The sequence below is a fragment of the Astyanax mexicanus genome, chromosome 14 (genome assembly GCF_023375975.1).
Source record: "Astyanax mexicanus isolate ESR-SI-001 chromosome 14, AstMex3_surface, whole genome shotgun sequence".
Lineage (NCBI taxonomy): Eukaryota > Metazoa > Chordata > Actinopteri > Characiformes > Acestrorhamphidae > Astyanax > Astyanax mexicanus.
The window spans coordinates 15,500,521-15,515,996 of NC_064421.1; the positions used below are offsets into that span (position 1 = coordinate 15,500,521).

General features: G+C 37.4%; 1 protein-coding gene across 1 annotated transcript in view; it reads right to left on the reverse strand.

Moving 5' to 3' along the window:
• The window catches only part of stxbp6 (syntaxin binding protein 6 (amisyn)), a 101,782-nt gene that overhangs the window by 69,958 nt on the left and 16,348 nt on the right, over window positions 1-15,476 (reverse strand). The window contains exon 2 of the mRNA XM_022673069.2: window positions 11,813-12,016. Coding sequence (XP_022528790.2) covers window positions 11,813-11,966 — 154 coding nt within the window. The 5' untranslated portion in view covers window positions 11,967-12,016. The remainder of the gene's footprint in view (window positions 1-11,812; window positions 12,017-15,476) is intronic.

Here is a 15,476-nt window from a genome sequence, read left to right on the forward strand (position 1 = left end):
GCGGGCCGCCTATTGCCGACCCCTGATCTAGACATAACCTGGCTAGTTTTCTGCCAGAGTAAAAAGCACATATAAACCATTGTACTTTACAAGGTAAAATGTCTTTAATAACTTGGCCGTTATTTTATGTAAGTTGTTTGATACTTGCCAAAACACAAATATTTGATTTGCTGCATTGTCAAATGCACTGATTTCAGGCTGACCAATCACAGACTAGTAATGATTACAGACTAAACGCATGAGCATCAAGCTGATGGCAGAACAGCTCATCTTGTTTGTAGCAGAACACAAAGTTGATGATAATGATGAGCAACATCCTGACTATAACAATTTTCAGAATAAAGAAAATATTTTATCAAGACTGTCTTTATCAGTGTTTATGTGCATTTTAGTGTGTTCACTAGAGGTTGAAAGTATGAGAGTTTTTATATTCCAGTTAAACTGGATGATTTTAATTATATTTAGAATAAATGAATTTTGGCTGTGCAATACTGAGACACTGTACACAAATAAAAAAAAAACACTATTCGGAAACTGAGCGACAGAACAAAAAACAACTGTGTATTTATCAGCAGAGCTATGTTTTGCTAACGGAGGCTGGAATACTGGCTTTTCTATGGCTCTTTTTCTCTTTCCCCTCATATTTCAAGTATTGTAAAACTAGACCACTCTTCCTGAAGTTAGTGAAAAACATCCGCTTGGTTCTGTCAGCATAAGCTTTACAGAGCATCCTTCATTTGCACATATGTAGCCAGAGCACTCACACATCCTTGACTTGCATGATGGCAACATGCCATTTTCTAGGGATGATATATGGGCCACCTTTCATGCTTTCTTAATTGCTTCATTCTCAATTACCAGTACATTCCCCTCCTAATGACCAGTGTGACACGTATAGCAGGGAAAACTCTGTTGCTTCTGTAGAAATCGATAAGAATTAATACAGCTCACTATAAAGTCACTGTAAAAACTTCAACTCGGGCAAACTCCAGCAAAATACAACAACACACTGTCTGACCGCACAACTTTATGCTGGCACTGCAGACCCGATTTCTGTCCGACCTCAGGGAACACAGCCAAGAAAAAGGCAAATTGGAGATTACAATCATGCCTTTCAGCACTATTTGACAATTACAGGATTAGAGGGATGTCCTGAGCACCTGAGAGACCAAACAGGTCTGAAAAAGGACATAAGATTGACAGAATTACTGGATAACCCTACATGAATCGCTTGAGCACCAAATTCCAAGATGAGATATAGGTAGAGAACGCTTCAGAACTGCAGAAACCAATGCAAAATCAAGAGTGGTTCTCAAACTGGAGAATGTGGTGGTTTTCCATGCATTCCAGTTATTAACATGATACATTAGAGGACCAAGGAGTGCACACTATGGACAAAAAATGCAATGTACGATAATGTTGTTGGATATACCAATATCGAAATGAAAAACGATAAATGAATAGTTATATGCATTCAAATTATTTTTGGGTGAAAAATAAATACTGAACATCAAACACATTTATTGCATTGTTTGTTTTTTATTTTAAGAAAAAGCAGTTAAATACTTTTATTACATTTATTAAACATAAAAAAATTATACAATGTTTTACCTCGAACTAGTCTGTTTATGTGTCACATGATCAAAGTCTGCAGAATAAGGAGCTCCCTCTGTTGTGGCATGCAGGTAATGCTGTTTAAGTTTGCTGATATTCAAGGCATTAATGCAGCTCTTATGATGTGTTTATTTTGAAAACTCAAACCATAATATGATACAACACAATACAATTAATTGAAATCTACAAAGTTGGTTTCCAAGACAAGGATTAAGCCTAGTCCCTGACTATGGAAAATCTCCATTTAGCATAATTTGTTTGGAAACTGTCCCTCTAATTGTTATAAATGGTACGTATCTTGGTGTGTCTAAAGTAATTAACTAATAACATTATTTAAGCAAAGAATTAAAAACATTACTTTGAATAGGCCATACAGTAATGAAATATGTTAAACCAACTGATTACCAAATAATCCCCAATAGTTTGGGAATTGCAGTAGGATTAACAGAGGAATAATTAACAAAGGGTCCAAAGGAAAGCAATATAGACATTATCTATATATTAAGTGTACATGTGCGTGTGTGCGTGTGTGTGTTGCAGACATTTTTCTGTGAAATTACTGGTGTAGTCTTTGCAGAAATGTTATTCATTCAATCTGCATGAATTTTTTGGCTGATGTACTGTTAGTGATCGTAAAGCTCTCCAGAGAATAGTGAAAACTCCCCAGTTTATCAACAGAGCTGCTCTACCACCCACACAGCACACGTATCATAACAGGTGCTTGAGAAAAGTCAGCAGCAGCATCTCAGAACCACCTCAGACCAGTTTCAGTCCGTTTCCCAATTAAAAAAAAGTTCCAGAAGCTTCAGAGCCTCAACCAGCAGAAAAGCTGTTTCATTCACTTTCCTCTGTGCTGTGAAAGCAGCTACATATGTATCACACCTGATAGAAGAGAAAGTTAGAAAACTGCATTACTGAGGGAAACATGGAATATTGCTGCAGCTTAAGTGACTCTCTCTTCCAAGCAGTGGTTAGGCTGTGGCGCTGCAATATGGCTACTGGGGTGTTTCTAAGTGGTGGTTATGATATTCCACATTGTTGATTTGGTGTTGCCTAATAGGTGGATTCTATAGTGATGCTAAATGGAAGTGATGCTTTGGTGTTTGAGTGTTTCAGGTGGTCGCTAGGGTGTTGCGACTATGATATTCCACATGCTTGCTTTGACACTGTAACAAGATCACTAAGCTCTTGCTAAAGGGTTGCTGTAGTATCCAAGACTATTGATGTTGTGTTGCTACATACTTGACAAATGCATTCTAAAATGTTGCTAGGTGGATGCTATGGTGTTGCTAGGTTGTTTCAGGTGGGTGTTTGGGGCTGCAAAGTTGTGACTATAGTTTTCCATATGGCTGATGTGACACTGCAATTTGTTGTTGGAAAGTGGTTCCATGATACACGTAATTGTTGCTATGGTGTTGCTAAATGATTGTAGTTGATGGACACCACAGTGTTGCCAGATTGTTGATGTGGTGTTACTACATATTTGACACATGCATACTAAAGTGTTGCTAGGTGGATGCTATGGTATAGCTAGGTTGTTTTAGGTGGGTGCTAGGGTATTGCTATTTGTGTCATACGTATGTGCTAGTCTAGGATGTTGCAAAGCGGTGGCTATGGTATTTCATTTATGTGGTTACTATGATGCTTCACCATCGTTACTACTGTGTCAAGCGTTGCTGTGGTTGGTTGGGTGTTAAGAATATATGTAATATGTTTAACTAAAAATCTAAAACTAAATAGTCTCAATATCACAAAAACTACAGGATCAGATAAAAAAAAGGATAATTCAGACAAAGAGCAATCGCTAAAGTCACAGCATTCAGAGCTGATAACTCCACACCCTCAACAAACCATCTCAAAGCCTCAATGGGCTGGCTCTTAGCCAAGAAAATGACTTACTCATGTCACAGACCTCCACCTGCTGCACATTAGCACACACCTGATCCATTTACAGCCACTGAAGTGGAGTGATGGGCCAGATCCCTGACGGGCAGGGTTAGTGACACCTGCTGGGTGAAGAGTCAGTATATGCAGGTCAAGACTCGAGACAGTGACTCATTCCGCTTATGAACATTATCCCATATTCACGCAGGGTCTCCGTCTGAGCTCATTCCAGGTCAGCCTGACCTTTCTCTGGACGAGGGAGGTGGATCTTGAAACAGTCAAAAGGAGCATTCTTGGCTGCTAGCTGCAGCCCCGTGGTAGAGGGGATTGCGACAGCAGATAACACACACCTCAGTCAAAGAGCAACATGATGTACGGCCAGGCAGATCAAGCTGAGGCAGAGCGTCTGATGAATACAAATCCCTTCTTAGCTGCCAGTCATCGGCCCAGTGCTGTAAGCTATTCCAGACCACCGCTGAAGAGGCAGGGAAGACGACATGTGGTTCCTGTTCTATAAACAGAGCTAAGAGAGATTGCCACAAGAATCCCTTTTAAAGAAGATTTGTGTCCCAGAGAAGAGCGCATCCCAGAGATTTTGACCAAATCATAAAAAAGTGCCCATGTACCAATGCTTAGACCATAGTTTGGAACAAAGAACCAACATAATCCAAAAAACGTGAAATGCATGAAATCCAGATCATACTGAGTCAGAATGGTTTAAATATTTTAACAAATTGCAGTTAAATTGTAAGGACATTTATTTGGCAAATTTAAACTAGTCTAGAGTACTGAGCCTGACACTGGTTCTGCTGGCAGTACTGCCATAATATTATAGTAGTATAGTAGCTAAGAAATATGCATTTTTACACAAACCTCTAGTTGTACAAAGCTCTACACACTATCTGCATCAAGTATACATAGGTGGTGAGGGTGAGACAACAGTATATTACTAAGATATCAGAAGGATCCTGGTCAGCATTGGTTACAGATATCAGTATCAGATATTTTTCAGCCCAAATATGCAACCAATCCTGAGTGCTGGTTTATACATATTTTGTAAGCTGCTGAATGACACTACAGTTCATTATTTAACTTCACAAACAGCTGCAGAAACCCATTAAAATCAACTCCGTGTGCAGATAGAATCTATAGAATCAATCTGGTGGCTTATAAAAGTAACATATCTTGAAGAAAACAGAGTAATATTTTACTGCCACTAACTGGATACCCCTCTCAAGACTACCTCACTCAACCCAGTACAGCGAGCATCTGGGCTCCACAGTACAGTTCAGCTCAGGAACTCTCAGAATAGTAAGAGACAATGAATGAAACATTACAAAAGCCTTGCAACATGATGCATTACTACGTTTGCCTGGAAATGTGGTTACAAGCTTCACCCTCAATTGTTACTGGAAATTGGCTAATTGTGTTGAAAGACAATCGGTGATCAATATTATTATTGATTCCTGAAATTAATGATCGGTCGCTCTATTATAACAGACAAAGATCATTTGTGTGCTTGTTAAACTGCAATGTGAATCCATAACTAACCAGATCAATTGTACAGTGTAAAATAGAAGCACCTGGGTCTGAACTTCAATGTGCGAAAACACCCTGTATTATTAAAGGCTAGCTAATATATATCAAAATATGCAGTTTTATATTGGTTTCCTTTGAAACACATGCCCAGTCTTGCACAGTTTTCTCACACTTTTTGTTTGCCTTTCCCACAGAATGCTTTATTTATAATGCAGAAATCTGCTTCCCCAGTGAGCATTTATAATCTACATAAATATCCATCTATTGCCCATCCATCTGTGGTGCATAAGCCAGGCTGAGCGCTGTATGTGAGAGCATGTGAATAATAAAGATCAGGGCCAGGTAATTCATCAGTCCAGGCCATCAAGGTCACTGCTCCGCTCACTTTCCGTAATGCTAAGCAGATGAATTTAACAGCGTGCTCCACACCAGACGGCCGTCTATCTCCTGCTGCTACATCAATCAATAGTGTGTGACCACAAAGAGTAAGTGAGTTACTTACATTCTGTGGTTGCCTATAGCCAAGCTTATGCAAATGAGCAGTAAAAGCAAAGAAATCAATATAACACACAAGTTAATATCAATAGATTCAAGCTACAAACACAAATTAGAAAAAAGTTGGGACAGTACAGAAAATGCTATTTAGCTTTATACATTAAATGAACCTGGGCTCATTTCATTGCCAACAGTATGAAACAGTATGAATCCGAGATATTTTATGTTTTGTCTGGTCAACTTACTTTTATTTGTTAATATACTTCCATTCCTGTATTTCAGCAGCAATTTATGACCAATAATGAGGTTTTAATCAGGATTTGATGCAAAAGCATTATCCATGAAAGGCTGAGTTTATGAGGGTCAAAGATGGTCAGAGGATTTAACTATTTAAAAAACTATGTTGTTTAAAGGAACACTGAAAGGGATCTGAATATTACTCCCTAGACAGTGAATTATAACATTAAACCAATTAAACCCTCCTATTATGTTCATTTGTCAGCAACAGACATGGTGTTCCCGGGTCAATTTGACCTGGTGCATGTTTAATTGCTAATTGCAGCAGCAACAAGTCTAAAAGCATGGGTCTGTCACGCTACAGAGCTTTGTCAGTACACTTGTGGAAATGTACAATGAGATATTAGAGCAACGTATGCTACCTTCAAGCCAACATTGTTCAGAGGAACATTTAAGCATTTTTAAAAAGGCAATGCAAAATCACATGATGCACACATTACCTAATGTGAGTACTGTGAAATGTTCCATAATGTACAGTAGGGGTGTGCCATATCGTATCGTATGCAATAATATCCTAAAAGTTTTTGAATATATTGAATTATATTATACCCTGAAATATAGTGCCATATCACCCACCCCTAATTATCACAAAGGTGCTTTTTTGCAAAAGAAAAATGCACACTGTTCCTAGTATATATATATATACTAGAGACAGATGTCCAGTATCATTTATTTTACTTCAATTGTGGATATATGGAGATATTTTAAGTGTATTGTTAGTATCATGACATTCTGGATCATTGACTTCTGTTACAAATCTGATAGAATTCTTGTTTTTTTCAATATATCAGTTAGGGGTGTGCTATATTATATCATATGCAATAATACATTTAATTTTCATTTTGTTGCAGTAGTGTATTCTTGAAATTATTTTTTTAATTCAGTGTTTTGCGATATCACCAAGAGTATCGTTATGGCAAAAATAGCATGAAATCTTATAATAATATTTTAGGGCCATATCGTCCACCTTTAATGTACAGTAAGTAGATCATATTGGGTATTACTTTCCAAAATCAATGGCTAAATAAAATCACTGATCACTGATAATGTCTTTACCTGCATTTATTTGTATACACACTACATGGACAAAATTGTGGGTCTTCTGCTTTTAATATCTTTGATTTCAAAAGACGCAATGAATGAACAGGTGTTTTAATACTTTTGTCCATATAATTCGTCTGTCCATCTACATGTCTATCTATCAGTATGTCCATTATGTCATTGTGTCATTTCAGTAGTAAACTACATTCTCTATTTGTCAGTAAAAGTAGGGGGTTGTTAAATCACACAATGTAGGTTACTCATGGTTTATCATCAAGTGTTTAACAAGCTGCCCTACAAATAACCAGTGTTTTTTTCATTATCTACACTGATACACTTTATGTCCCTTACTGCTACATGTATTAAGAGATAAACATCTGTAATGTGCAATGAGAAGGAATGGCAATATAGCAAAATTGTCAATGTTTTACAGTCCCAGTTTAATTTGGAATGCGTAACAGGCTTGAAATGCCACTATATGCATGTTGTCTAAATAAAATAAAAACAAATTTTTATACTTGCATTTTCCATACGGTCACCATCTTGACTCCTGCTTGTCACTTGCTTGACTAGCACCCTCTAGCTATAATTATTCAGATCAATGCACACACATGACCCAGAGCTCGCATGCCTAATAGACTGCGTCTGTATCAAAGTCCAGAAATACAATACATATCAGGCAATCTGGTGAAGGGACTGGGTGGCTCTGCTGTAAGGATGCCCGGAGTTGGAGGTACATTTACAGACAGGGCTGCTGCTCATTGATTTGGCTGCATTTCAGGGTGGTGGTGGATGAGAGAGAGCCAAGCACTGCCAGGCAATCTGCTCCTCATTTCCTCTGGGTTATCTTGCTTAAGCCAGGCTACTCTGGAGCCGGTGTGTGTTTTGGACCGTGGTTGGGAAGAAGGGGGAGCTTTTGACCACAAGGTCACAAGTGAAAGGCTGTACAGCGAGCATGTGCGCCGCTGGAAATTAAAGCCTCAAGAAGAGGTGCCAAAACTTTTGTACCCCATCCATTCCTATGGGGAAAATTTTACAAAAAAAACCTTTGCTACATGGAGTAGGATAGTTTTTTTTTCAGCAGAGGAATAAAAGATCTCCTTGGACAATACAGTATAAGAGCTTTTTTTTAAGATAATGTTTTCTTTTTAGAACAATTTAAATAGTTAAATTCTTTTCTTATTTATCCATTCAAACTGAACATTTCAGAGACTTCTGAACTCTTATAGGCAAGATAAGTTCCTGAAAGGACACGAGGGGAGGGGGAAAGTGGGGGAAAATAAATGGCTTTTTTCTATAAGGGGTTAAAAATAACCTCCTGCCTGCAAAGTGACGATTTTTTTTTCTAAATTTAATTAACTCTATATAATTATCTTGGGATAATTAATTACCCTGAGACACTGTTTCAGTGCCTGCCAACACACACCATTATAAAAAAAGACCAGCATCTGAAATCTGCTTAAAAACAGACTCAGAGGTAGGAATGGGTTTTAAAGAACAAAATTATGTTTTAAAATATTGAATATTTAAATATTTCGGTAAAACGTTACAATAGGGGTTCACTATCATTACTAACTATTTAATAATTCATTATTTATTTACACTAGGTAAGTGGTTACTAACAATTACAATTATTTTAACTAATGCCCCAACACTCGAATTATCAGTTAAAATTTAGAAATGTTTAATAATATAACTTGTGTCAATTAATAATTAGTTGAGACATTACTTAACCATTTAACAATGTTTATTACTACTATAGGTTCAGTCATGTATGTTTTGAACATTAAATATTAATATTTTATGTTTCTGAAGACGGAAAGTAAAAAATGGTGATTTTGGACAGTTCTTTGGAAGTTCTTGTGACTTTTATAAATCCATCTCTAGATTCTGATCACATTCACAGTTCACACACACTTCATAAACTGATATATTATATACTTTCTGAATGAAAAACTGCCTTTGTGTGTATTTCAGGTGTTGTTGTTGGATGGGTTGGGTCTAACATTGTTTAACTCATAAATAATTAAAAGGCTTGTGTTTTATCTAGCTCAGACTGAGCTCCAGCTCAGCTCAGCTTAATGACTAAAGACTACTCAGCCCAGAACAGGGTGACCGTATCGAAACACTGATCAAAGCCAAAGTGGACTGTGGTCTTTTGATGGTGGAAAACTTGGAATTCACCCAGCACACTGTCCTATTCCACAAAAATCACCTCTTTCTTTGTGCTTGACATCAAAGCAAATGACCATCACTGACTGCTTCTTCTGGACCATAGGAGAGAAAGAACCAAATATTCTTAAATAAGTAAAAGGATTTGCTGATGAAAGCAATCTAAAACCATCTACAGTTCAAAGTGTAAAATCGCAATTCCGGTAACTATGTCTTTCTCCATGTAAATGTACACGCATCTAGCTAGAACAGAGGTGAATTTATGCTTTAAATAGCTCTACTGAGGTAAGTTTATGCTGAGACAGCTAGCTAGCTAAATGTATGACTACAATAGCGATGTTGAGGAAAATTCATGATTAAAATAGCACTGCTATGGCAAATGGGCTATGCATTGTTAGTATGTCTCCTGAAATATTAAAAATGTTTAATCACTATTTTTAACTAGTAGTTTTGCAATTACTTTTTTTTTGAAAAGCAAGTCAAAAATACATTTAAGATTGTTTCATGCAACAGTTAAAAAGTAAAAAGCTAAGTCCTCACACTGCAGCTACAGCTTTACTGAAAAATCACTTTATTTGAAGATGTCAGACTCACTTCCATGCTGGCAAATGCAGTTTCCCTGAGTAAGCGCTTCTGCACTGTAAGTGAAATAGACCAAATAAAACACACCAAACTGCACCAACAGCGACTGTCCAGCTCCATTTGTTTCTATGATGGATGCACCACACGTTTTGCCAAGTCTAAAACCCTTCCGTAGAAAACTGCAACCAGACACTGCATTCTAATCAAACTACTGTAGTCTTAAAAGAATGAGTGACAGAAATAATTATTTTTTTTACTTATTTGTACAACGGAACAGCTTTTTATAGATAACTGAGACATTACATGTTCATTTAGATAAACCATCTTCAAATTTGAAACATTCTTAAATAAGACTTTAATCCAAACTGTGAAAATCAACATGACTCAGCCTTCACATTCTCATCCCTCATCAGGCCTACCTCCCAGCTAAATCAAACTTTTACAACAAGTCAGAAAGCCAGGCCTCGTTTTTTTCTTTCTATTAAAGCAGATGGCGAGGTTACCACTGAGAGTCAATTCACTCTAGTTCAGCCTTGAAAATGATGGAAACAGAAGCAATGGATTTCTAAAGAATCCCAGACTTTAACCGAAGCCTGCTCCACAAACATGGTCACGATTACATCTGAAGTTACTTAGAAAGGCCAGCTTGTAATCACCAGAGCTTTATACCGATAAAATAGAATTATTCTAGAAATGAAGAGAGTGAACAAGCTGTACTTGGCTGTGCTTCATTAAGACCTGGACAGGAGGCATATAGAACAGAGCTGAATACCTTTATCACAACAGTATGCAGTATGTACTGTATGTATTTACTGTATGTACATACAGTGAGTATACATTTCTTTGATTTTCGAATACATTTCACTGTTTTGCTTTAGAGTTGAGTCTATAACATTAAGTGATACAATACTGCGGTAAAATTACCTAAAGAGAACAGGTAACATTACTAAGGTACAGAAAGGAATAAAGGAGGCAGAGTGGATTAGTTTTTTTTTAAAAAATAACCGTTTGCAAACAGTCAAGTTTGGACAGGACAAGATAGGACCGCTGATGTTGCGATTCGCTGTTTTAAGTCATGATGACAATGAGTTAATTATTATAAGTTTAATTACTGCGTATCAACATTATTGCGAGTATTATCAAAATGTCAGCACTAATCAAGTACATGGATCATAAATATGCTTAATTTTGACCAGATATTCAACTGTTTGCAAACCAATTTTCTAAATATTTAAGAATTGACGCACTTTAAATGTAGATATTTTAGCCATTTAATTTGCGCAGAAATCTAAGAAACTATTGTAATACAAATGTCTGTAATACATATACCGGTATGTTGTTTGCCATATTGCTCACGCTTCATGTGGGAGAATGCATTAACACATTAAGTGTGGTGCATATTTTTAAAAGTTCATATTAACATGCATCTGTTTTGCTAATAAACGGTTCTGACCTCTATTTGAAGGTCTTTGTCCTTCCTCAACTAGGAAAGCATTAATTAACATGCAGCTTCATCTTCATTAGACTCATTTACGACATGAGGTAAGGACATATTTCATAAACACAAAAAGAAACCCATTATTGTTACTGGGCTGAAGTTAACCCACTTAAAATGTCTGCCGCCAAGCCAAGCTAAACAGCTTTAGCTGTTCCACTGGCACTGAAACAACAATCACCCAGTGAATTAAAGGGAGAAATGAGGTTGGCATTTGCTGGAAAGTGAGGATTTTTCTACCCGTTATTCAATAGGGCTGATAAGGTGGACCGAACGTTAATCATTGCTAGCATTGTGCAACAAAATTCAGCCTCCACACATTCCCCACGAGAACTGCAGAAAAGCTGCCCTGCTCCCACTCAAACTGAGGAGCACCTACAGGTCACATCTCAAATATTCATAAAGACTAAACACTACAAGGTGCTGCAGAACAGAATGGACTTACAAGCTGAAACAAGGCTCCGCAGTCATATGCTAGCACTATTTATAGATAGTGTTAAGGACTAGTAGGCCACATTTTGAATGATGTAATAATATGAATCGTTCAGTAACAGCTGTATTTTGTAAGCTAGCTTCACTAATAGGCTGTAATACATAGACTCATCAGCAGTCCTCCTGCCAGCAAAGCTGTGAGACATTCAGCAGAATTTATGTTTTTGATGAAGTGATTCAATTATAAGAATTATGAGTTACCCGACAGACAGATGAAGGTGGTGTAGTCGCCCTGGCCACCAGTAGCCAAGAAAGGAATCTTCTTCTTTGTTCTCCTCTTCACCTGCACAGCCGCCAGCATCCGCTCATCGTGCGGTGTGAAGATCTCCTTGTTGATGGCTGATCTGGCGCTCATCGTGGCTTGGCACAGTGGTGGACACAAAAGAAGATTCTGAGCTCTTCACTCTGTAAAGAGAAAGCGAAACACATATAGCTTAGACATAGCTTATACATCTTATCTTCACTCCAGTCCACCAAAGGAACATGCTTTTCTGGATACGCTGAGAGATAAAGAATTTTCACTTAAAGTGAAAGAAGCATGTGGACTGACATGGAAATGTATTGTTATGACTCTATTTGCATAGCATTATGCAGTTATAGCAAGCGTTGTCCTGCCTGCTTTACATAGTAAAGTTAGCCGCATGCTGACCTCTAGAGCTAGGGCTGATGTATTGTACCAACTAAAATGTCTCGGTATTACCAAGTACAAAAAGGTCTAAAAAAAAAAAAACCTACAATTCTGTGCCTATTTTTGATTCTTTTAATAAAATGCGCATAAACGCGCCAAACGAAGAGAATGCCAACAGTGACAAAGGCACAAGTTTGCTGTGATTACTCAAATTGTAAACACATTGCCACTGTGCTGAAATTTTAGACTCTCGTGCTCTCTCCTAAGATTTTATAATTAAGTAAAAAAGCTGCCTGATCTAAACCACACTACACTATTATTACTGCCCCCTCTCAAAAATACATCAAATAAGCAGCATAAAAAAAATCATGATTATAATTCATTTTTAAATGATTGACACCATTAATATAACTTAATTTAATTTTGTCAATTAAAAAAGAATTAAAAAAAAACTGAAATGCATAAAGTAATATGCGTAGGAAATATATTTGTAGTTTAAGAACAAACAATGATTTTTGTTCTTAATAAATGAGATGAGAGCTCATACCGGCTGTTAAATAAATATGTTGTGTAATATTAATTATCTTTTTTTTTTTTTTTTTTTTACAATTTAGAAAAAGATATCGATTAGTTGGTTGGTTGCTGGGGTTTTATTGCCACTTTAGCACATATTTGGCCATTTGTGGTGTACACTTGGTTTTATACATCCAGAAAGAGTAAAGTTGTACAAAGTTTCTAGCATGATAAGGGAAATTTGCGTCACTACATATGTATTAAATTAGGTGTTTGAGGTTAAGATGTGATTAGAATTTTTAAATCTTACCCAGTGGGTTTTTTTTTTCAAAAAGGTCTTTTATGTTCTTTTGTTGGTAGTAAGATTGTCTTATATTGTTATAAGCAGGACAGTCGATGAGTTTCTTTGTTAGAATTGTAAAAGATATCAAAAAAGTTTTATTTTATATTAAAAGTATTGTATCGGAATCGGCATCGAAAATATTAAAACGATATCTAGCCCTACCCAGAGCATCCTAATTATAGACTCTATAGAAATTTTGATCCTGTATCTGTCCCTATTTTAGTTTGGACAAAACTGAAATATCTTAAGGTACAGACCAAACCAGTTGGGCAAGTTTTCTCTCCAGCCGAGGACCAAAACAACTCAACTTAATAGGAAAAAAAAAAACACCTTCAGATCAGAAGTGCCAACAAACAAGATCATGACAAAACCAGCATTTTAAGCCGATCACTGAGAAACCTTTAATGAGCTGATTTTATGTTCCAAGTAATTTCAAGAACCATTTGCTTACATAACACATGGATGTCATTTTTTTATCCACCCACATAATGTGGGTCCGTGTCATCACTTTTGATATGTCATGTTCAAACATGAGCGAGAACATTTCCATGAATCATTCCTCATTCATCCCTGTTCCCTTCAGCAACGTGCATTCAGCAACGTGCATTCCAACGTGCAAGAAGAAAACACAGTCACCACAGCACCACCTAGACTTTCACTTTTCACAGACTCAAAAAAAGCAAAAGACATGGATCTTATTACCGTCAAAGCGTTCATCCTCCCAAAATATTTGTTTACAGCATGTCCTCCAAAAGCACAATGATGTTCTCAGACAAGATTAATGAAGGAGCCTCAGCATGTGTACCTGATAATGACTGTCAAAACAGAACAACTGATCTGGAGCGTTGAGCTGAGCCTGTTACGAGACAATGCTTTTTATCAGCTTGTCTCTTTAAAATGATTAGCCATGGCTCACTTCCATTTTTCCCCCCGCAGCAGGCCTTCCCAGCATCAGGAAGGAGTGTGCATTTCTGGATGGCACACAGCGATCTAATCCCACAGATAGAAACACTCAGTCAGCCGAGCTGAAGAAGACGACGCTGAGCCGCTGAGCCTGAAAGCCGCTCGCTGTGCCTGTGCCTCACGTTCGCCTAGTCTGTTTAACTGTTTCAGAAGCGCTCGAGGGCTCGAACAGTGGCAGCAGTTAAATCCAGTCGCTGTGACAGATGCAGCAATGAGTACCAGCGTGGCCTAATTAGCCGTGAGATGACCGCCAGTAAAATCCACCGCTCCTGCTTCAGTGATGTGGATCAGATCAATCTTCTAACAAGCTGCCCAAGAGGCCGGCATAAGTGCACCGCTTGTTCCCGTATTGTTCACTAATGGGAGCGGATACTGACACTCTGCACCATTAATCTCAATCACACACTTTCCCAACCAGAAACTTACCCGGCTGATACCCCTGATAACACCCTGAATCAGAGCAATTTCTCTTAAACACAGCGTGTTTGTTTTGGGAGAACATTGTGTAATTACTGCAAACTCACCAGCAGCAAATTTGTCTTTGTCATTAAAATTAGGCTGCGGCATCATCATTAGATAACATTATGAGGTGCTCACTGTACGGTGACAGCCCTAAAGAAGACAAATCTGCAGCACAAAATAGTGCACAAGCTAGGGTTGGACAGTATCCAACTTTTTTTATACCATAAAATCCTAAAATAGTACTGCAGTATACGGGAATGTGAAGTGGTGTGATAGATCACAATGTTTGCAGATCAGATGATGTCACGGATTTTAGGTCACAAACGTTTTTTGGATCAAAATAATAAAAAATAAGACAAAAAAAAAAAAATTGTTTTTAAAACATAAATACATATGTAGTGACAGGAATATGTACTGGGATTCTTTGACACTTTTTATTTTTTCCAATCAGTCTGCAGTTCACCTGATTTCTGAACCATGAAGGGGTGTCCGTACAGATCACAGATTACCCATGGCACACATCCACCCCTAGCAATAACAGTGCACAATATGGTAGATCTGTCATGATAATTACATTATGAACTTATCGTACAATAAACGGACATGACCATTAATATTTGATCACTGAGATATTGTCTATTGTGTTTATTTGTATGTTTGTTCAAAAATATAACACTAAACAGAATTTTATACAGTTATGCAATACCAGACCAATGCTTTAATAACTAACTGACTTCATACACACAGTGTGGACTGTAGTAAGTTGAGAAAAAAGTATATATTTCCCCAAACTATGATTTACAATTTAGTTGTGTGTCCTTTCTATTATAAAGAAATGAAGCCAAAAATGTCAGCCATGTTGTCGAATTTGCAACCAAAGTCTCTGCGGTATAGATAAGCAGCAAAGCCAAACACGCTTATTCATTATAAGACCCGCCCCCTTCTCCCAGACCAAG